This window comes from Gadus chalcogrammus, chromosome 1 (assembly GCF_026213295.1).
Source record: "Gadus chalcogrammus isolate NIFS_2021 chromosome 1, NIFS_Gcha_1.0, whole genome shotgun sequence".
NCBI classification, from domain to species: domain Eukaryota; kingdom Metazoa; phylum Chordata; class Actinopteri; order Gadiformes; family Gadidae; genus Gadus; species Gadus chalcogrammus.
Genome location: NC_079412.1, coordinates 21,339,557 through 21,361,779, shown reverse-complemented (window position 1 = coordinate 21,361,779; position 22,223 = coordinate 21,339,557). Strand labels below are relative to the sequence as shown.

General features: G+C 51.5%; 2 protein-coding genes across 3 annotated transcripts in view; both read right to left on the bottom strand.

Moving 5' to 3' along the window:
* The window catches only part of LOC130386605 (MICOS complex subunit mic25a-like), a 35,031-nt gene extending 19,499 nt beyond the window's left edge, over positions 1–15,532 (bottom strand). Inside the window, exons 1-7 of one of the 2 annotated variants that reach the window (XM_056595616.1) lie at positions 15,273–15,532; positions 14,640–14,754; positions 14,223–14,397; positions 13,811–13,955; positions 8,005–8,028; positions 6,634–6,717; positions 965–1,035 (exon numbers count right to left, since the gene is read on the bottom strand). In XM_056595616.1, coding sequence (XP_056451591.1) covers positions 965–1,035; positions 6,634–6,717; positions 8,005–8,028; positions 13,811–13,955; positions 14,223–14,397; positions 14,640–14,754; positions 15,273–15,356 — 698 coding nt within the window. In that variant the 5' untranslated portion in view covers positions 15,357–15,532. The remainder of the gene's footprint in view (positions 1–964; positions 1,036–6,633; positions 6,718–8,004; positions 8,029–13,810; positions 13,956–14,222; positions 14,398–14,639; positions 14,755–15,272) is intronic. The other variant, XM_056595625.1, reaches the window with a different exon arrangement.
* A 1,250-nt stretch (positions 15,533–16,782) lies between these two features.
* On the bottom strand, positions 16,783–21,603 carry LOC130391508 (E3 ubiquitin-protein ligase TRIM58-like). Its single transcript, XM_056601702.1, has 4 exons — positions 20,650–21,603; positions 19,582–19,721; positions 18,422–18,589; positions 16,783–17,969 (listed from the first exon to the last, which is right to left on the bottom strand). Exons 1-4 carry the CDS (start codon positions 21,424–21,426, stop codon positions 17,252–17,254), a joined length of 1,803 nt encoding a protein of 600 aa, XP_056457677.1. The 5' UTR covers positions 21,427–21,603; the 3' UTR covers positions 16,783–17,251.
* Positions 21,604–22,223: the final 620 nt, after the last annotated feature.

Sequence of the window (22,223 nt, the reverse complement as noted above, 5' to 3'; positions counted from 1 at the left end):
CTCTTTATAGCCCTACTACAACCTTTGTGATGGGGAGAGGGGAGGGTGTGGGAAGATGCAGTGGTTTGAGGCACATAATTGTTTTAAAGATTATACTTGTAAAATGTTCCATCTCTCCATATTTTCCCCTTCTCATTACTGTGCACAAATGTACTGTTTGTACACCCTTCTGTTGCCGGCAGACACATAGAAACGTCCCAGCAGGTTGCGCTTTGCGAGCACAAAAAAATATGTGCAAGCGAAAAAAAAAAAAAATTTCACCTCCGCTGCTGCAACTCCATCCTAGGGGAAAACGCTGAATACCCTGATGTGTTAGGTCTACCCTGTTGTACGCGGTAGAGAGAGAGGCCGGGGAAGGAGCACGATGAGCGTCTTTGCGTCGCCGCGGGGTACCCTGGTACCAGGACACGCGTGGGGATGGGGGAACGGGGGGCTATTGTTCAGAAGGGTGGTTAATCAAAGCGGCCCAATTAAAACACTTATCGCCCTGCTCAGGTCCGCTCCGGGGCCTGTTCGGCTGAACCAGTCGACACAAAATAAAAAGGGAGAAAGCGCTGTAGATGGTATCTAGCTCTGGTTAATAGCATGGTGTGTGTGTGTGTGTGTGTGTGTGTGTGTGTGTGTGTGTGTGTGTGTGTGTGTGTGTGTGTGGCCCTGCAGGTAAATGTGTGTGTGTGTGTGTGTGTGTGTGTGTATGTGTGGCCCTGCAGGTAAATGTGTGTGTGTGTGTGTGTGTGTGTGTGTGTGTGTGTGTGTGTGTGTGTGTGTGTGTGTGTGTTGTGTGTGTGTGTGTGTGTGTGTGTGTGTGTGTGTGTGTGTGTGTGTGTGTGTGTGTGTGTGTGTGACACTAGGGAGAATAAAATGTCTCCACTTATTAGAACTGGGGTGGGAGGTGTGTGTGTGGGGGTTATGTCGGTGTGTGTGTGTGCGTGCGTGTGTGTGCGTGTGTGCGTCTGTGTCTTACCTCACGTTGGCTTCACAGCTGGTGGCTGCTTGGTTGAACTGCTCACTGCTCTGTCTGAACCTCTCTATGTTCTACACACAAACACACACACACATACACACAGTTATAAATCATATGAAAACATCACAACATCATGTTCTTTTTCTACATTATACATCCCCATGCTAAATACGTCACCAATAAAGGTAATAAACTACTTTTCCATGCATGCATATGAAAAAGTTCCTCAGGAGGGAAGACTGTAGGGAACTGGGTCACTTAGATTCTCCTTCGTGGTATACTGATGAAAATGTTTTCTTCAGCCTAGTTGATTCAAATGAAGGTCTGACGAGGCCTGAGCCCGACCTGCCCCCACGAGACGTATCCCAGTTCCCTCTGAGTCGCGTTGCATAGCGGTTTCCGAGAAACGACTGTAAAGCGCACATCATTAGGCTCAGGCCACGATAATGTGTACCTGTCTCGAACTCCGTCTCGGAGACACCGAGACGCTGTGGCCGTCGGTGATCCCGCTGTGTAAGTGGCGCTGTCGGCATGAACGCCGACTTCAGAGTGATTATGTGTTCAGACTACGGAGGAGGATGGATCACTCCGTCAGTACATGTATGCGTACTCTTCTGTTTCCTGTTTGGTCTGAGTCTGATGGGAGCGAAGCTGCCTGGCCCTTGTGAACCCTGGGAGGGGTCCGGAGGTTAAGCCCACCTCAGGGTGGGGTTGGTTGGGGAACAAGCAGAGCTCGGAGGGTGGGGGGGGCCGACGTTGCACCACCTCTCCTCCACCTTATGGCTGCCGACGGGAGACTCAAGAGAACCACATCCGTCCCCTCCACCCGACAGAAAAGGAAGTTCAATGGGGACAGACGGTCACATCGTTGTGATGCAGTTAGGAGACGTTGTTGTACCGTTTAATGTTCCCACCCAATAGCAACAAATTCTAATTCAATAATCTAGAATTCACCAAATCATAAGGATGGGTCCCAGAAATGTCTGGTACAAGATGGTGCTCCAAGCGTCAATTGGCAGAGAGTTAGGAGACTCGGGCTGACAGTGGATTCAGATAGAGCTCGTTGGGCAGCAGGTAGGGGTTGGGGCGCCACTGGGTCAGGGCCTAAAGGCCTGATTCCAGCGGACGCGTTACGGCAGCGGCACGTCTTGGCCGTGGTCACCGCAGCAGATAGGTTCCACTCTAATCAATGAGACCATTTCCACCGGGCGCGGCTGCGAAACGTCTCAGCAGCGTCCCAGGAGCGGCTCGCCACGCCGCAGCGCTATCATTCCGTCGCACTTCTATTTTTGCCGCAAGCCGTTGCTGAACCGCGACAATTTCAACAGAGGAGATCGAGCAGGGCAGGAAGTGAAAAAGTACATGCCATAGAGCATCCGGTCAATTTTCAAAATAAAACACAATACTCAGCTCATGTAGCCTATCACAACTTCACATCAACATTATTACCTCATGACCGGTGGCACCAGGTAAGCAGTCAATCAATCAAAAGGGTCAAAGGACAATGTCAGAAAGGACAAAGCCTGTACTTTTGGGAGTGGAAGGTGAGTACATTAGGTTTAGGATTATCGCGTGATCTCGCGATCTCGCGTGAATACGGCTGGCTCGCAAGGCAGCGATGCGCTGCCGTAACGCGCCCGGTGGAAACGCAAGCAGGGCAGAGTCGCAGCCGTTCCGTGCCGCGGCCGTAACGCGTGCGGTGGAATCCCGGCGTAACCCCTACCTCACCCTTAGGGTGTCACTGACTGTGTTCAGGGAGGATGGAACCCACAACCTTCCCAACGGGAGTCAAACGCCCTTTCCCCCCACTCTGGTGGGTATAGTTTCAGACGCTCTTTCTCCAGATACTCGGGCTGCCGCTGCAATAAAGGTTGACAGCTGTTACCTCCGACGCAACGGTTTAGTGTGTTTGTGCTCCTCTAAGCACCCCCGACAAACACCGCCTGCCCGCGTGTGCGTCATGAGCGTGCGTCATGAGCGTGCGTCATGAGTGTGCGTCTGGGGCTGTGAGCAGTCCGTGCAAAGGAGTGTACGTGAGTGAGTGAGTGAGTGAGTGAGTGAGTGAGTGAGTGAGTGAGTGAGTGAGTGAGTGAGTGAGTGAGTGAGTGAGTGAGTGAGTGAGTGAGTGAGTGAGTGAGTGAGTGATGGAGCGAGCGAGTGATGGAGCGAGCGAGAGAGAGAGTGAGTGTGTCTACATGAGTGTTAGTGTGTGTGTGTCTGCGCGAGTGTGTGTGTGTGTGTCTACGTGAGTGTGCGTGTGTGTACATGGGTGTTAGTGTGTGTGTGTCTGCGCGAGTGTGTGTGTCTGTCTACGTGAGTGTGCGTGCGTGTACATTAGTGTGTGTGTGTGTGTGTGTCAGCGTGTGTGTGTGTGTGTGTGTGTCAGCGTGTGTGTGTGTGTGTGAATGCGATTGTGAGTGCGTGTGTGAGGAGTAGGCGGTGTTTGCAGAGCGACCCGTAGAGCGGCGGCGGGCCGGGTCCAGTTTGGGGAGCCTATGATAAGCTGTGGGCTGGCAGCGAGTGGCTCTGAGCGGTCCAACGCTAAAGCCTCCCCAGAGCCCCCCCCCCCCCCCCCCACCCCCAGCGTCTGTCACAGCCCACACACACACACACACACACACACACACACACACACACACACACACACACACACACACACACACACACACACACACACACACACACACACACACACACACACACACACACACACACACACACACACACTGTACAATGCAAGCGGCTTAAATAAATTCAACACGCTTGGGAGGCAACGGACAGGCCCACACACACACACACACCTGAAAACACACACACACACACACACACAAACTTTCACATACACACCTGCAAACACACGCCAAGCCTTACACACACATGCACAGCTGTGCACGGACTCATGGACAAGCAAAAGAATATTGAAGCTTGGCGTGAAAATGCAAAAAAAAACTAACCCTAACACACAGGCACACACACCGCTCCCACACAAATACACCTGCAAACACATCACATCCCTGCAGACACACACACACACACATCCCTGCAGACACACACACACACACACACACATCCCTGCAGACACACACACACACATACTCACGCAAACCTCGATTGTGCGATTGCTGTGTACACACACACACCCAGGCCTCCACAGAGGAAGGGATCTTTGTCCAAACAACCCCAGACTAACAGCACACAGCCCGCGGCAGCTCTCCTCCCGCCCGCCCGCCTAGCGCTGGAGCTCTGAGGCCCACGCGGACGCTAATGACACCATTAGGGACCCCCGGCAGCCTGACACCTGCTCCCCACGCGGCCCCGCCGCACCCCAGTAATGCCCTGGTACCCACTGGGTGGAGCTTTACCGTCCACTAATCACAAAGACATAATTACACCAGTCAATGTTAGCATGCAGTGGGAGCGGCTAGCAGGAGACGATAGCATTGAGATGGGTTTGCGCGGTACCAGCTGGCTTTTAGATAAGCTAGCGGTACAGGCTAGCGTTAAGACAAGCTAGCGATACAAGCTAGCGGTGCTGGCTAGCTTTAAGACAGGCTTGTGTTACAAGCTAGCATTAAGACACGCTAGCGGTACAAGCTAGTGGTACAGGCTAGCATTAAGACATGCCAGAGTGAGCAAAGCCAAAGTGGAAATTGAACCAACAGAGTGGAAACGCCTCCAGGCCAGGTCAATCAGACTATTGGCAACTTTCTATGCCTCATCTTTTAAAATTGTACTTTTTTGCAACAACACACACACACACACAGGCATGTGTGTGTTTGCAGGCATGCAAACATAAACACAAACATGATGCTTTTACAGTGGCTAAAGCATGCACACACACACACACACACACACACACACACACACACACACACACACACACACACACACACACACACACACACACACACACACACACACACACACACACACACACACACACACACATTCTTATAATCAACCGATTAACAGTTTTCTTTGGACAGTCATCGGGCAGTGAGTTCCCTCCTGTTGTGGGTGCCCAGATAAAGTAAACAAGAGCAATAACAATCACAATCACAGCCAAATACGCTGATTAAGATAAGAATGAAAGATTCGATGAATGATTCAGAGAGAGCGAGGAGGGAACAAAGCATTGTGTACACAAAGACAGAGGGTCGGATAAGCCCTGCCGTGCAGCATCTACATCTGTGATATGTACGGCTCCCCGTCCTCGCTTTCTCCCTCTCTTCCTCCTCTACATCTCTTCCTTCTGTCCTCAACCTTCCCTCCTTATCTCCTCATCCTTCCCTCCCTCTCTTCCTTCTCTCCTCATTGTTCACTCCTTCTCTACCTTCTCTCCATCTCTTCTAGGGATCGACCGATACCGATTTTTTAGGGCCGATACGATACCGATGTTTTTTCATCAGCCTTAGCCGATACGCCGATACCGATTTTCTTGAGCCGTCTTTTTTTTTTTTTTTTTTTTTTTTTTTTTTTTTTAAGGAATATTTATTGAACTTCAATATGAAAAACAATATTTAACAAATAGTAAAAACAGGTGAAGTAGAACAAGTAAGAACAAGTAGATGAAGAATATTTAACAAATATTAAAAACAGCTGAGGTAGAACAAGAAAAAAAAAAATAATAATAATAATAATAATAATAATAGGTGAAAATCAGCCGCGTATCGGCCGATACCGATACACGTAAAAAACGCGAATATCGGCCGATAATATCGGCCGACCGATATATCGGTCGATCCCTCCTCAACCTTCCCTCCTTCTCTCCTCATCCTTCCCTCCCCCCCCTTCCTTCTCTCCTCATTGTTCACTCCTTCTCTTCCTTCTCTTCCCATCCTTCCCTCAATCTCTTCCTTCTCTCCTCCACCCCTTCTTCCCTTCCCTCCTTCTCTCCTCAACCCTCCCCTCCATCTCTCCCTTCTGCGTCCTAGTCCCCAGTAGTTGTAGACCATCATTCTGTTGGACAACATGGCGAGCCTCCTCTGCATTCAAACACCAGCCTTTCATTCGACCTGGCTGAGCTCCTAGCCACCATAATCTTGCACGCCAGTAATTGGCCACCCTCCAATTACTGAAACCACACGATTCCATTTACAGCGGCAATTCAAGTCTCACCAGCGCCTGAAGTCGAGGTGAGTGGGTTATTTGTGTCTCTGCTCACTTAATTGTTTCACATATAGTAGATTTAATTGATTTATTAATGGAGAATGGATGAATTGCTTCAGAGCAGCAAGAAATGAATATGGACAATGACAAATGGTGAAATACATACTCTGGTATCCTGTGGGTGTTTAGCCTGCTAGGAATTTCCAGAAACATTTCTGTTACTACAACTCCCTTGAGGACTCTCAAAAGGAGTATTGCTAACATAGACTCCCATGATGCATAGAGATGGGCAAGCCCCCTAGAGTGTGTGACTCATGCCCACATGGTTTCTCAGGCCTGGACCTTAAGAGTCTTTGAGTGACTGTGTCTTCACCTGCCCACTAAGCACCCTGAAATGAATTCACTGTAACTCACCTCGCCTCAAAGAGTGTGTGTGTGTGTGTGTGTGTGTGTGTGTGTGTGTGTGTGTGTGTGTGTGTGTGTGTGTGTGTGTGTGTGTGTGTGTGTGTGTGTGTGTGTGTGTGTGTGTGTGTGTGTGTGTGCATATGTGTGTGACCTACCCTCTTCTCCAGCAGGTCCAGTTGTTCCTTGTAGAAGGCGTCCATGACTTTCAGATCTGCATCCTTCTTCTGCAGCCGCTTGGCCTTAAAACACACAATACACACACATTTAAACACATGCATACACACACATTTAAACACTCAGAGCTCTGCCTGTGTCTCTGCTATGCCCCTTAATGAACAGAGGGCAGCGGGCTATGTGAATAGCATGGCATTTGTTTTATATAGTATCAGAGCGACATTAGCATATCATAGCCAGTGTTAGCATACCACAGCAGGCATTAGCATATCATACCTAATGTTATCAAACCACAAAGGATATGAACCTATCGCAGCTAATATTAGCCTATCATAGCTCATTTAAGAATATAGCCAATATTGGAACATCCCTATTAATATAAGCGTACCACAGTCAAACATTATATTTATTAACATATCCCAGCTCTTAGTAATCCGAGTTCTTTTTTTATAAAAGGAGCCAAGTGTTGGGATGTTAAAAACACACGCACAGTAATGGAATCAAACATGGAAGCAGTATGCCTCTTCAGATGGAGAGGAAGAAGGAAGTGACCAGGAGAGAGACAGACACACGCACAGACAGAGAGACAGAGACAGACACAGACAGAGAGAGACACACAGACACAGAGACAGAGACAGACACGGAGACACAGACAGAGAGAGAGACACACAGACATAGAGAGACACACAGACAGAGAGAGAGACACACAGACATAGAGAGACACACAGACAGAGAGAGACACACAGACAGAGAGAGAGAGAGACACACAATGACACAAAGAGACAGAGAGAGAGACACAGACAGAGAGAGAGACACACACAGAGACAGACACAGAGACAGAGACAGAGAGAGAGACACACAGACATAGAGAGACACACAGACAGAGAGACAGAGACAGACACAGACAGAGAGAGACACACAGACACGGAGACAGAGACAGACACGGAGACACAGACAGAGAGAGAGACACACAGACATAGAGAGACACACAGACAGAGAGAGAGACACACAGATATAGAGAGACACACAGACAGAGAGAGAGAGAGAGAGACACACAATGACACAAAGAGACAGAGAGAGAGACACAGACAGAGAGAGAGAGACACACACAGAGACAGACACAGAGACAGAGACAGAGAGAGGGACACACAGAAAGACAGGGAGGCAGAGACACAGACACACAGACAGACAGACAGACAGACAGAGAGCCAAAGTGCGAAAGCCAGAGAGCGAGAGAGAGAGAGAGAGAGAGAGAGAGAGAGAGCTCTGACGGTATGGAGGTGAAGACTACAGTAGCGGTAGCGGGATAGTTGCAGTGGACAGACACCGGGCGATAATAGGCTGCAGCTTACCAGAAGTTGGAGCTCTGCTGGAGGCTGAGGAGTTAGGAGGCAAGCAGCAGGAGGGAAGGCGAGCGGCAGCGAGACGGACAGACAGAGAGACGGGAGACAGGGGAATAAAGGTGTTAAGAAGCAGCGGGTTCGCAATTTGCGTCCACCCATACGTAGTCATTAGAAAAACGGGACAAAGAGGTTATTTTCAATACTCCATTTGAGTCAAAGCGTCGCAGCGGGAGTCGTTATTGGTCAATCCGAACGGCGGGCATAATTAGCGTCAGATGGAACAGCGGGAGGCTGAGAGGGTTATGCAGAAGCCATTGTTTTCATTCATCATCAGCCTCCACTGCGGAGGACCTGACAAACATCGCGAGGCGATCAGAAGCGCGTTCTTTATTTCATTAAACAACAGCCAGAGCGGCCTGGTCATCAGAGCCTCCGCCGGCTGCTCAGGGATTGGGTGAGGGGTCGCCGGGGGTCGCCGGGGGTAACCGGGGGGGGGGGGGGGTAAGGTCTGATCTGGATCCTCCAACACAGGAACACCAGCCGGCTGTGAGCCCCCCCCCCCCTCTGGAGAGCCAGTGGCCGCGTACGGTCAACGAACAGAACATCGCTCCCTGATATCATCACAACGCAGAGGTTAAAGGTTGGAGAGCCGGACAGTGGGGTTGGGGGGGGGGGGGGGGGGGGGGGGTCCTATGCCTCCTCGGGACGTCCGGAGGGAGGGGAGATACCCGGGGTGAGGACATGGAGCCCTGGGCCCTGGGCAGACGGACCGCCACTAAGTAAAGAGAGCCATCTAAGAACATTACGAAATCAACCTTCAAACCGAAGTTGGTGCTGTGGCTGAGACCCGCCTGAAGGAGCACATAAAGAAGTATGGGACTGTGGGTGTGTTTCATTTCGATTATTAGGAGTGGGTGAGAGAGAGAGAAAGAAAGAGGAAGGACTTGAGTAGGAGTGGGCGAGAGAATATAGTGTGAGTCAGAAAGAATCAGAACGAGTACAACTATTCTTGAAGGACAGTCAATCACAATCCCCCCATACTTCTCTAACTCTCTTCTGCTGAGAGGTTTGCAGAAGGACGCTGGAGCAGGAGAGAGAATAGCGGTCTGTTGGTGACCAGAACACAAAAGGATTGTGGGGGAAGATAAGCCGAGAAGTAAAAAGTTGATAAATTGCGGAAATAAATGAGACAAAAACATTTTCTAAAGACTGCCATTTTCCTCTCAGTGAAGCCCCTATGGAAGCATCGGTTTACCAGAGAGAATGGCAACATAAAGTTCTCTGATAATAAGTATCAAGTTATTATGATGGTAATATTTCAACGTTAACCTGCACTAAAACATTATAGATTTTTATTGGCAATCAGAAGCAGGGACGATTATCAGATTTTGGGAAGACTGCATTTGGCCGAGATGAGTGGATTCCAACGAAGAGGGTAAAGAAAAGTTAATTAGCAGCTGTGTAATTTAGAGCGGCAGCAAGCCGCCCAGGGCTGGGGGGGAGATTAGCTTACCAATGTGTTGTTCTACTGTAGCAGAGGAGCTCGCTCTCCTGCATAGCAATCAATCCAGTTCAGCACTGGGACTGCCCCAGTCCACCTGACAAGATGGAGGCTGTGTGTGTGTGTGTGTGTGTGTGTGTGTGTGTGTGTGTGTGTGTGTGTGTGTATCCCTATATTTACACACTGTATTTATTTAGGTGGTTTTTCCCAGCTAGCCAATAAATGAGCACTCGATAACCGTCCGTCACACTGATAATTAGAGCTGGGTAGAGAGAGAGAGAGAGAGAGAGAGAGAGAGAGAGAGAGAGAGAGAGAGAGAGAGAGAGAACGAGAGAACGAGAGAGAGAACGAGAGAACGAGAGAACGAGAGAACGAGAGAGAGAGAGAGAGAGAGAGAGACTGACAAATGAGTGGGAGCAGGGGGGGGGGGGTGAGTGAAGGGGGGGGAACAGGGTCGAGGGGGGAGTGAAGAGTGAAGGGGAGAGAGAAGGGTCGAGGGTGAGTAAAGGGGTGAGAGCAGAGTGGAGGGGGGAGTGAAGAATGGCAGGGGGGGTGATCAGGGTCGAGGGTGAGTAAAGGGGTGAGTAAAGGGTAGCGGGTGAGTGAAGGGGTTACAGCATAGTGGAGGGGGGAGTGCAGGGTGGAAAGGGGGGAGTGCAGGGTGGAAGGGGGAGTGAAGGGGGGGAGAGCACGATGGGATCAGATAGAATGGACCCCCAGGCAGACTAATACCTTTACATGCAGAACCATGTCAGCCGCTGCTGATCACAATTACTGATACACCTGCTGCTGGGCTTATCTCACACACACACACACACACACACACACACACACACACACACACACACACACACACACACACACACACACACACACACACACACACACACACACACACACACACACACGCGCGGTATGTGCTGTTGTGAACGGTGCACGCACACGTTTTAAAGAGGACAGAGACGGGGTGAGGGAATGAGGAGAAAAGAGGACATGCATGACTTTGGCAGAGAGGACCTTGGCTAATCTTTCACCTTCTAAATGTAACTGATGAAATGTGAATTGTCCCGTTGTGGTGCACTGAGCTGGCTGCTGTTCCCCGCTAAGTTACTGAAGGTAACGAGTCTCTACGGGAGGAAATGGCACATTTTGGCTTGATTGGGCAGTAGTTAAATTGAACGATGCCGATTTGTTTTGCATTGCAGACAAAGCTTGAGGAAAGAGGGAAGTTCAGAGAATGTTGTGGTGCCATCTAGTGGACACCGCTGGGACTGCTGGGATATGATGCATTTGGCCCCAAAAAACGAAATGGATAAATATGGATAAGATATTGAATCCACATCTAAAATGAGAGACACAAACAAGTAGCTCCATCTTGCATGCTAAAGAATCAAATTAATTCAGGCTAATCTGATGGAGTTAAGGTGGCCCCTCAACCCCTACCTGCGGTCTCTGTACTGTCTAACCCCTACCTGCTCCTTTATGACCTGTCTCTCTACTGTCTAACCCCAACCTGCTCCTTAATGACCTGTCTCTGTACTGTCTAACCCCTACCTGCTCCTTAATGACCTGTCTCTGTACTGTCTAACCCCTACCTGCTCCTTAATGACCTGTCCCTCTACTGTCTAACCCCTACCTGCTCCTTAATGACCTGTCTCTGTACTGTCTAACCCCTACCTGCTCCTTAATGACCTGTCTCTGTACTGTCTAACCCCTACCTGCTCCTTAGTGACCTGTCTCTGTACTGTCTAACCCCTACCTGCTCCTTTATGACCTGTCCCTCTACTGTCTAACCCCTACCTTCTCCTTAATGACATGGTCCGTACTGTCCCCTCTCCAGCCTCCAGTACGCTGCAGAGGTCAGGACACGTGTTCTGGGTTTATACGTTGTGTCGTTAACGGCGGAAAAAACTCCATCGCAGCCTCTGAGTGCTGAGTCAGCCCACGGCCCCGTTAACGCTGATTCAAGGTTCTAAGTGAGAGACCCCCCCCCCCCCCCCCCCAATGAGGACGAGCAGGGGGGAGGGAGGGAGGGATTGGGGAGATGGAGGGGGAGAGAGAGGGAGGATGGAGAGCCCTTGGCAGCTGCCCACAGAGAGGGTGAAAGGCCGGCCCGGTAAAATGGGTTTTTCTAATTGTTCTGGGAAAAAGAGCGAATAGATCTTCTTGTGTGCGAGTGTCTCCTCTGTTCCCTCCTGTCCCCCCCCCCCCTCCACGCTGAAATTAATATGCAGAAGACTCGCCGCCAACTGTCCATCGTCCCCGGGGCGGACAGGAGACGGACAGGGGGGTACAGAGCGGGGAGCTGGCTGGAGCACGAGGGAGCGGAGGCATCCCACCACGTACAACCCCACCTGCAGACCCCCAGCCCTCCACACACCTCCACCTAGGTGGGAGCAGGGCGTGCCTGGACGCTCCGTCAGCGCGGGGGGGGGGGGGGGGGGGGGGGGGAGTCCTGCAGCCCCATCACGGCGCTCTGTCCCCGCCACTTGACAACAACGTCGCTATGGTTACCATTCACCCGCCAATCGCTGCCCAGACTCCAAGGCTGCATGCATTTATTTTTAATTTGTAAGCACAGTGACCAGAGGCACACACACGCGCACACACACACGCACACACACACCCGCACGCACAAATGCACACACGCACACATACACTCTCTCCTGGGAGCAGTAATTACTGCTTGGCCTGGAGGGGGGGGGGGGTGTCTGTGTGTGAAGATCCGCCCTGGCCTCGCCAGCCCTCCCCCAGGCCTCTCATTAACTCACGGGGCGTGCTGGAGGCCTGATAAGACCACGTCTCAGCCTCCACCCACACACCACCCACACACACACCTCCCACCCACCACTGTTTACCACGGAGGAGTAGTAGAGCTGTAGTACCACATGGTGAGGTGGGGGGTAAGGCAAGAGGAGAGGGAGAGAGGGGGAGGAGAGAGGAGGAGAGAAGAACAGAGGGAGAGAGGGGGAGAGGGGGAGAGGGGAGGAGAGAAGAAGTGAGGAGAGAGGGGGAGAGGGGAGGAGAGAGGACGGGAGGAGAGAGGGGGAGCGGGGGAGAAGGGAGGAGAGAAGAAGAGAGGAGAGAGGGGGAGAGGGGAGGAGAGAAGAAGTGAGGAGAGAGGGGGAGAGGGGAGGAGAGAGGACGGGAGGAGAAGAGAGGAGAGAGGGGGAGCGGGGGAGAAGGGAGGAGAGAAGAAGAGAGGAGAGAGGGGGAGAGGGGGAGAGGGGAGGAGAGAAGAAGAGAGGAGAGAGGGGGAGAGGAGAGGGGGAGGGGAGGAGAGGAGAGTATTGGAGACATGGGGAGGGGAGAGGAGGAAAAGGAGAAGAGAAGGGGGGAGACAGCCCTACTCTCTTCAGGAAATCTGGGTCAGAAACTCTCGAGGCTCCATTTCTGTGCACAGACCTCCATGCTGGCTGCTCAATGCTCTGAATGCCATCTTCAAACTCCCGTGAACACGGTACCGAGCTGACGTCACCGGTACAACGAGTTTGAATGAACATCCGACTGTGCGTGAATCCCCACAGAAAATAAACACTTTAGCAATTCATGGTCAAGTCGACGCAGGGCCTGTACAGCGCCCCCTAGTGGAGGGTGCAGTGCATGTTGAGGTGAGGCTGAGCAGGGTTTACGGCCGAAAATGTGTTAGTAAAGGTGTGGGGGGGGGGGGGGGTTTGGGGGGGCGGGGGTGTATTCTTTTACAGGTGGGCGATTTATGCTTATTTTCATGCAGGCTGTTGCATGCAGCCTGATCTATACACAGAGAGTAAATTACGTTTTTTTGATTATGTTATACTTTTGTATAATATTAACATTATATATATGTTAGTGCTTTTTTCTTTTTTTTTTTGGCTCAAAACAACAGAAGCAGTAGCCTGACTGCTATGTTCAAGGCAGTATGTTTGTATGTTCATCGTTTAATTGCACTATAGGCTTTTTTTTTTGTATCGTCCTGTTTTGATCAGTATATGCCAATGTTGTTATCAATAAAAAAAACATTTGCACAAGGCAAGCCGATGCACTTCTCCATGTTGATAAAATTATGGGACAAAGAAATCAAGGGATATTTAGCATAGAAAAAAGAATTGCGATTAGTCGCAATTGCTCGCGATTAATCGCGAGTTAACTATGACATTGATGCGATTAATAGCGATTAAATATTTTAATCCCTTGACAGCACTAGTATATATATATTTCTTTTATAAAAAAAAAATGATATCATATTTAAGGCAGGAGGCCTGTGTTGTTACGGCGGCCGCCTAAGCTGTAAAGTGCTGCGGGAAACCCTGGCAGAGAACACCTCCACTGACGTACCAGCTGTTGGGCCTTCTCGCTCTCCTGTAAGGCCATCAGCCGCTCCCCCCTCAGCACTGCGCTCATCTCCTCACGCGCCGCCTCCCGCTCCTTCTTCGCCACCTTGGCCAACTCCTCTGCCATGATCTGCTGCTGTCGCTCGTACCTGGGGAGACACACAAACACACACACACACACGCACACGCACACGCACACGCACACACAGTGAGGCTACATCAGGGAAAGTCATCCTGCACTTCAAAACACACAAAGTGTGTTCCACAAACAGTCCACAAGAGGGCAGTATTCCACCTCGTACCAGGGTTGTCCAAATCACAGTGATGCTTACTTTGTCACTGTTATTAACATTGAGCAGTACAGATTTACAGAATAAGCAGCACCACAGGGAGCGAGCTGACTACGCGTTACCCACCTCTTCTTCTCTTCCGCTGCGCTAGCGCTAGCATTAGCGTTAGCGTTAGGGGTGGGCTTAGGGCTGGCGGTCCTGGAGGTCTTGGGGCTGGTGGGGCGGGATGCCGGCTGAGCAGGGGGCTGCGGGGCGGGCTGTGGCCTGGGAGCGGGCTTTGGGCTGGGCCGGCTGGAGGGGCCTGGGTCCCACAGCACAACATGGAGGATGGAGAGGATTTAGGCCACAGAAACGACCGCTTTTAGTTTGGCCCGCGGACTGACCAAACTGCGAGCCACAGAATTAAAGATGAATGCGACATTTTAGGATACAGTTCATCCCTCTGTATAACACTCGAGTAGCCAGGTGTGTCACTACTGTATACAGTACTTCCCCTGTGTTTCTTGGTGCTGGTTGACTGTTCCACTACTAATGTTTTCTCACCTGGTTCTTTGGACTTGTTGGCTGGGTCTGGCTGGCTGCTAGCCGTGGGGGTTGAAGGGGGGCTGGGTGCCATGTTGGCCACCCCTCTCATCCTCTGAAGAACGTCCTCTGTCAGCTAGAGGACCAGACCATCGAGACATGCGGTGGGGCAAGAGAAGTGACGCTGTGTCTATCAGTTCACCTCTACAGTATAAAGGAAGCCTACAGCGTTAACTACAGGCTGGGCTGGGCCCCATAGGTTCATGAACCACAGGTAGGATCCCAGTACATTAGCTGAGCTTAGTGGGACCTCATGTATGATGCTGCCTCCTCTCTGACTCAATGGGTCAAATTATGTTACGTATGTGTTGTTTTTATTGGAGTTAACATAAGAGTTAAGAGCATATTACAATATTATGTAGCTAACTAAGATCAATAGAATAGACATACCTTCATACCATATCATAACAAAGTATATCTACTTTGTTAAAGGCTTGAATGTAAGCAACATCAGTAACTCGTGTATTATCTAGTAATAATGATGTGTGACAGTACACGGTTCACTTAGAACTGAGGTCCGTCCCCAGGCGTTGTGTCCTCAGAGCAGCAGCATCCTTCATGCTAGCCGATGCTAGCTGTTGCTAGCTAGCTTACCTTGACCCCTCTCAGGATCCGGACCCGTTCTTCCTCGTCCACTCCGAAGGAGACCCTCCTGGTGCTACTCTCAGCGGACCCCATGTCCTGGTCGAGGTTCGTGTATAGGACGATGAGGTGCACTCGGATGATGTTAGAATAGACCGGTGTAGCCAGGTGACGCTAGCCTTCCAGGAGGATTTCTGACAGATTGGAGTCGCCGTGTTGCCAGATTGTTACGAAGCTAACCCCCTATCGGGTATGAAACGCACACAGCGCTCTTAAGAGAATAAAAGTCATTCTGAAGACGCTATGGTCTTATCTGTGAAACCAAATATCTGAATAATGTCTAAATATGATTTATTTTGAGGGGATTATGGAATAAATGGGTTTCTTGGGACTTTCTTTTGAAAAGGAATACTACAGGGGATTACAGTACAGGGGAACTATCGACTTTGGTTTTTTTATCTGTGTAACCCTCTCTTAATTCTGTAAAGTCAGTGAATAAACAGAACACACACACACACACACACACACACACACACACACACACACACACACACACACACACACACACACACACACACACACACACTCACATACACACAACAACACACACAATTCTTTCTCACTCTATTTCTATCACAAACACACGCACACAAATTGGAATTTTGGCAACAAATAGTGTAGACTAAATATAACCCTCCTGTGTGTCGAGGCTAAACACAGACCTGTGTTCTAAGGAGTATGCATGAAGGTCAGTGAACTTGTGTGTCCATGAAGCACCTCACCCTGGGTCCACTTAACTTGCAATGTTCAACACAAACAATAACGTTTGTAATAAGTTGGAGCACACGATCCATTAAAACAGATATGTATGCATTCCATGCATCTTTATTGACTTGGTTCCTGTGTATATATCAATTATTGTGCTTGTCATTTTAGTATTGCCCCCTGCTCTAACAGTACATAGAGTCTCTGTACTGTACTGTCTTTAACGACGTGTAGGATGTCTATGTCATTAAAGAGCAAGTAGGGGTTAGACAGTACAGCGACAGGTCATTAAGGAGCAGGTAGGGGTTAGACAGTACAGAGACAGGTCATTAAAGAGCAAGTAGGGGTTAGACAGTACAGAGACAGGTCATTACGGAGCAAGTAGGGGTTAGACAGTAGAGAGACAGGTCATTAAGGAGCAGGTAGGGGTTAGACAGTACAGTGACGGGTCATTAAGGAGCAGGTAGGGGTTAAACAGTAGAGACAGGACATTAAGGAGCAGGTAGGGGTTAGACAGTACAGAGACAGGTCATTAAGGAGCAGGTAGGGGTTGGACAGTACAGAGACAGGTCATTAAGGAGCAGGTAGGGATAGACAGTACAGAGACAGGTCATTAAGGAGCAGCCAGGGGTTAGACAGTCCAGAGACAGGTCATTAAGGAGCAGGTAGGGGTTAGACAGTAGAGACAGGACATTAAGGAGCAGGTAGGGGTTAGACAGTACAGAGACAGGTCATTAAGGAGCAGGTAGGGGTTAGACAGTACAGAGACAGGTCATTAAGGAGCAGGTAGGGGATAGACAGTACAGAGACAGGTCATTAAGGAGCAGGTAGGGGTTAGACAGTACAGAGACAGGTCATTAAGGAGCAGGTAGGGGTTAGACAGTACAGTGACAGGTCATTAAGGAGCAGGTAGGGGTCAGACAGTACAGAGACAGGTCATTAAGGAGCAGGTAGGGGTTAGACAGTACAGATACTGGTGGTGGTGTGGGCTAAGGTTTCTTGCCCAAGGATGCTTAGCTTCCCTGCTATTAGTAGAGGACCATCACGTCCCTCTAAGGTTTCGGGATGAACAGTGCATGGCGTCCCCTAGCCCCGGCTAGACACACCACTGGATCTGACACCATGGTGTTGACCCGCACAGAGACAGAGCGCCCGGCGCTCAGCGCTGCGGCTCCATCGACGCCAGCCAGCCAGGGTGCATGCTGGGCTACCGGCGGGCGGGTGGCCTACATCCCGCTCTGCAGCGTGATCCAGGACTCGGGGGTGCTGGAGTGCAGGCTGAAGGCGGGGTACACGGGCTCCCGGAAGGTGGTCCTGAAGGTGTGCAGGTGCTCCCGCGGGCCCTTGACGCTGTGGAACGTCACGGAGCCGGCGGCGTAGTCCAGCGCCACCTCCACGCGCCGCGGCGGGCCGCCGGCGTGCTCGGCCAGCGCCACGTTCGCCGAGGCGTGGCACGCCGTCAGCTTGCGGTTCTTCCACTGCAGGCGCCACGACACGTTGTTGTGGCCCAGGCGGCTGTGGTCGCCGCGGCGGGGCAGGCTCTTGTAGCTGAGCCCCACCGACCACATGCTGCCCTCGCCCACCTCCACCACCCACAGGTGCTCGTCCCCCGAGAAGCCCTGGCTGCACAGCACCTGGGGGGCGCTGGAGAAGCGCTCGGGGTGCTCGCCGTACGGCTGCCGGGCCGGGCCGGCCCGCACGGTGCGCAGGTCGTTGGACACCAGCAGGCTGGGGTGGGCGGTGTGGGGGTTGAAGGTGAGCTCCAGGGGGTTCAGGGCCAGGTGGAGGGAGTCCAGCAGGAGGATCATCTCCCCGTGGAAGTCCTGGCCGCGCAGGCCCGCCTGCAGCCTCTGGAAGTTGAGCGGGGCCTTGGAGGGGAGCTGGGTGCTCGCGTCCAAGGAAGGGCTGAGGGCCGCCCGGATCTGGGGCTCCAGACCCAGGAACCTGTTCAGGAACAGGGGGACAGACCCTGCTCAGTTTTGCTCTGCTCACCACTGCACCAACGCTGGTTCACTGGTTAGCTCTTTCGGTTCTAAGCAATCATCTTATTCCTAAGGTACAAATGTTTTCTGGTAATAACTGGAGGAATGAAGATAACTTCACTCCAACTGCAACATTCACATCCCCATCACACTGGTATGAGACAGTATTTGTTATAAAACCGCTGCCTCTAATGCTTTGCCAAACCTTATGTCCTTCCTTCCCCTCTTCAACCCACTTCCACTATCTATACATACATTGATGTGATTCAATATATACAGTACATAAGGCATGCCCTCTGTTGTATGCCATGCATGTATGCCACATCATCGTGTCTAGCCTCTTGTTTTCAGAGCTGCATCAAGTTCCATCACAATCTACTGGTCGAATGAACCGCTGGAGGTCCTGGAGGTCACCTGTTTACGAAGAGGCACTTGTCGGCCTCGCTCAGGGCCTGGCTGGCCTCCGTCTGGGCCTGTTGCAGGGTGTGCTGCTGCTCTCCCAGCGAGGCTAGGCCTTGCTGCCAGCTGCACCTCCTCAAGCTTCTCTCCTCCTCCAGGAGGGAGCTCAGACGTTCTCTGTACCTGCAGGGGGCCAGGGCAGACGAGGCGTCAGCGTAGCTGGACCGTCACGGACGGTACGTTACGAGGCTTGACCAGGTGACCCTTGACCACCCAACCTCCTCCTCGTTCCTCCTACAGTGCTCGTTCCCCCTGAGGGAAGCCCTTAACTTCTCACCGTGCACAGAGGACAAGCACTGCACTGGTGTCACAGACGCCTGAGGCTTTAGTCGTGTTTCTGTTCAACAATGTTTAGACTGAAGAATAAAGCATACTGTCTATAACGACATGGTAGTCCAATGGTCAGAAAGGTTTAGCCAACAGAACTTTTTTGCATTTGCATTTCTTATGTTCTTATGTGTGTATATCTGTCCGGTACCATCTGCTGTAATGGCCATATTTATGCACACAATTAAGCTAAACTTAACTGTTTTTCATGTGTTACTGTCATGTTACAAATACGTCATGCTTTTTCAAAGTTTTCCGTTTCATTTGATTTCAGTTAAAATTTAAAAAATCCTGACCCTGCCTACATCCTGGGTCTAATGTCCTGACCCTGCCTACATCCTGGGTCTAATGTCCTGACCCTGCCTACATCCTGGGTCTAATGTCCTGACCCTGCCTACATCCTGGGTCTAATGTCCTGACCCTGCCTACATCCTGGGTCTAATGTCCTGACCCTGTCTACATCCTGGGTCTAATGTCCTGACCCTGCCTACATCCTGGGTCTAATGTCCTGACCCTGCCTACATCCTGGGTCTAATGTCCTGACCCTGCCTACATCCTGGGTCTAATGTCCTGACCCTGCCTCCATCCTGGGTCTAATGTCCTGACCCTGTCTACATCCTGGGTCTAATGTCCTGACCCTGCCTACATCCTGGGTCTAATGTCCTGACCCTGCCTACATCCTGGGTCTAATGTCCTGACCCTGTCTACATCCTGGGTCTAATGTCCTGACCCTGTCTACATCCTGGGTCTAATGTCCTGACCCTGTCTACATCCTGGTCTCTGCTGACCTCTGGACCAGGGCGGCCATGCTGTCCATGAGGCTGGCGGCCCGGGACACCAGCTTCTCCCCCACCGCCTCCGAGGCTCCCTGCTCCTCCGCCGCTCTCTGCAGGAGGCCCCCTGTGATCTGCAGCTGGCACGACATCGCCTGCACCCACAGAACTACAATTACCACAACACCCCGCAACACAGAGAACTACAAATACCACAACATCACCTGCACCCACAGAACGACAATTACCACAACACCCCGCAACACCGGGAACTACAAATACCATGACAACCCCGCACAAACAAAGAACTACAAATACCACAAAACCCTGCAACACAGAGAACTACAAATACCATGACAACCCTGCACAAACAGAACTACAATTACCATAACCCCCTGCACAAACAGGACTACAATCAACACAACATCACCAACACAAAACAGAACTGCAATGCCCATAACACCACCAACACACACAGAACTACAATTTCCATAACACCACCAACACACACAGAACTACAATGCCCATAACACCACTAACACACACAGAACTACAATGCCCATAACACCGACGACGACGATACCAATAGATTTACAATGCCCATAACACCAACAATACAAAAATAACTACAATGCCCATAACACAGACGATACAAACAGAACTACAAGGCCCATAACACCAATGATACAAACAGAACTACAATGCCTATTACCCATACAATACAAACAGAACTACAATGCCCATAACACAGACGATACAAACAGAAGTTCAATCACTACAAAACCATCAACACAAACAGAACTACAATCTTGCTTTGTCAAATATTAATAAACATAATAACTATATAAAAAAAACGCAGCTCTGTCTATGGGCATCATACTGTACAAACTTCAAAAACTGTCAACATTCGGTCTAAAACAACTACGAGACTATTCCATTCATTATCATTCCCTGGAATCTGCCGTTCCTCCAGCATGACTCTGTGACATCTGTCTCTACCCTCTTCCCCGCTCGTCCGTCAACGTTCCCACCCTGACTCCCGTCCGGTCCGCTCGTCCGGAGCGCGGCGGCGTTCCCACCCACCTTGCTGCGGGATTCTAGCGCCCGCCTCATCTCCTCCTCGGCCACGTCGAAGCTCAGCAGGTCGTGGTTCAGGTGGGAGCCCTCCAGGAGGCAGCTGGCGCACAGCAGCAGGCTGTCGCTGGAGCAGAAGTACTCCAGGCTAGCCCCGTGGCGCAGGCAGGCCTGGGGCACCACCTCCCTCTGGGGGGCCACCAGCACGTGGCCCCTGAACGAGATCTTCTCCTGGTGCTTCTGCAGGTGCCGCTCGCACAGAGCCACCTCGCACCTCAGGCAGGTCCTCACCGCCCGCACGGAGCCCTCGATGCAGTGGTCGCAGAACACGTCCAGACCGGGGCTGGCCCTCGCCGCAGCCTCGGCCCCAGGCCCCTGCTCCTCCTTGTCCCCTGGCCCCTGCTCCTCCTTGGGCCCCCGCCCCTCCTTGGGCCCGTGCACCTCCATGGCCCCCGCCCCTGGCTCCTCTTTGGCCCCGGGCCCCTGCTCCTCCTTAACCGTGGCGCGGTAGCCCTCCACGATGCCGCACAGCTTGAAGTTCCTCCTCAGCGTCTCCAGTCCCTTGAACTCCTCCCGACACTCGGGGCAACGCATAAGGGCCTCTGGGGCCAGCTCCCTGTCGGCGGTGGGGGCCCCTCCCTGGGGCCCCTTGACCAGGGTCTTACCGATGCAGGCCAGACAGTAGCTGTGTCCGCAGGGCAACAGCACCGGGTCTGAGAAGATCTGCAGGCAGATGGGGCAGCTCAGCTCGTGGGCCAGCAGCTGCTCCGGTCTGGACAGGGCCATGACGGGGTGAGGGGGTCTTTCAGGGTCCAGGGGGGGGGGTCTTTCAGGGTCTGTCGGGTGTCCGTCACCCACCAGGTCTCTCTGAGGCACCGAGCACCGTCACCGTCAGGGTGGAGTGAGTCCAGCCTCCTGTGTGTGTGTGTTTGGCTCCAGGCAGGTGAAGAAAGAGCGTGAGGGTTGTACTGGTACTCGGAGCAGACGCTGGTATGTACAGACGCCCTGAGACAACACGTGATCGCACTCCGCAGGGCATCCCGGCAGGCAGGGCGATCAGCCGGACGGGCTGCATTCCATTTCAATTACTGGAGCAGAACAAAGTCGCTCGGGTTGTAGTTAGGTGATAGAAAAGACCATGTGACCGATCAGGGGAGAAAGAAAAAGAGGAAGGAGAAAGCTGGAGTTGAAGCGTTCTTAGACCTCACTGCCACACACACAATAGGTGTGTGCATCTGCGTACGCCACAGCTACTGTGTGTTTGTGTATGTGTGTCGTGTGAGGTCTGTGTGTGTGTGTGTGTGTGTGTGTGTGTGTGTGTGTGTGTGTGTGTGTGTGTGTGTGTGTGTGTGTGTGTGTGTGTGTGTGTGTGTGTGTGTGTGTGTGTGTGTATGTGTTTGGTGGGCTGCTGCTGTACCGTTAACCTGTATGTGAGGCTAATTTCCTTCATAATATCAAAACAGTGACAGTACATAACAGTATACAACAGTAGGAACGTGCGGTTGAACCCCTGCTCCTCTCCACAGTAGCTTAGGACATTGTGTCTCTAACCTCAGGCATGTTGAGGATGTTTTGCACCAGAC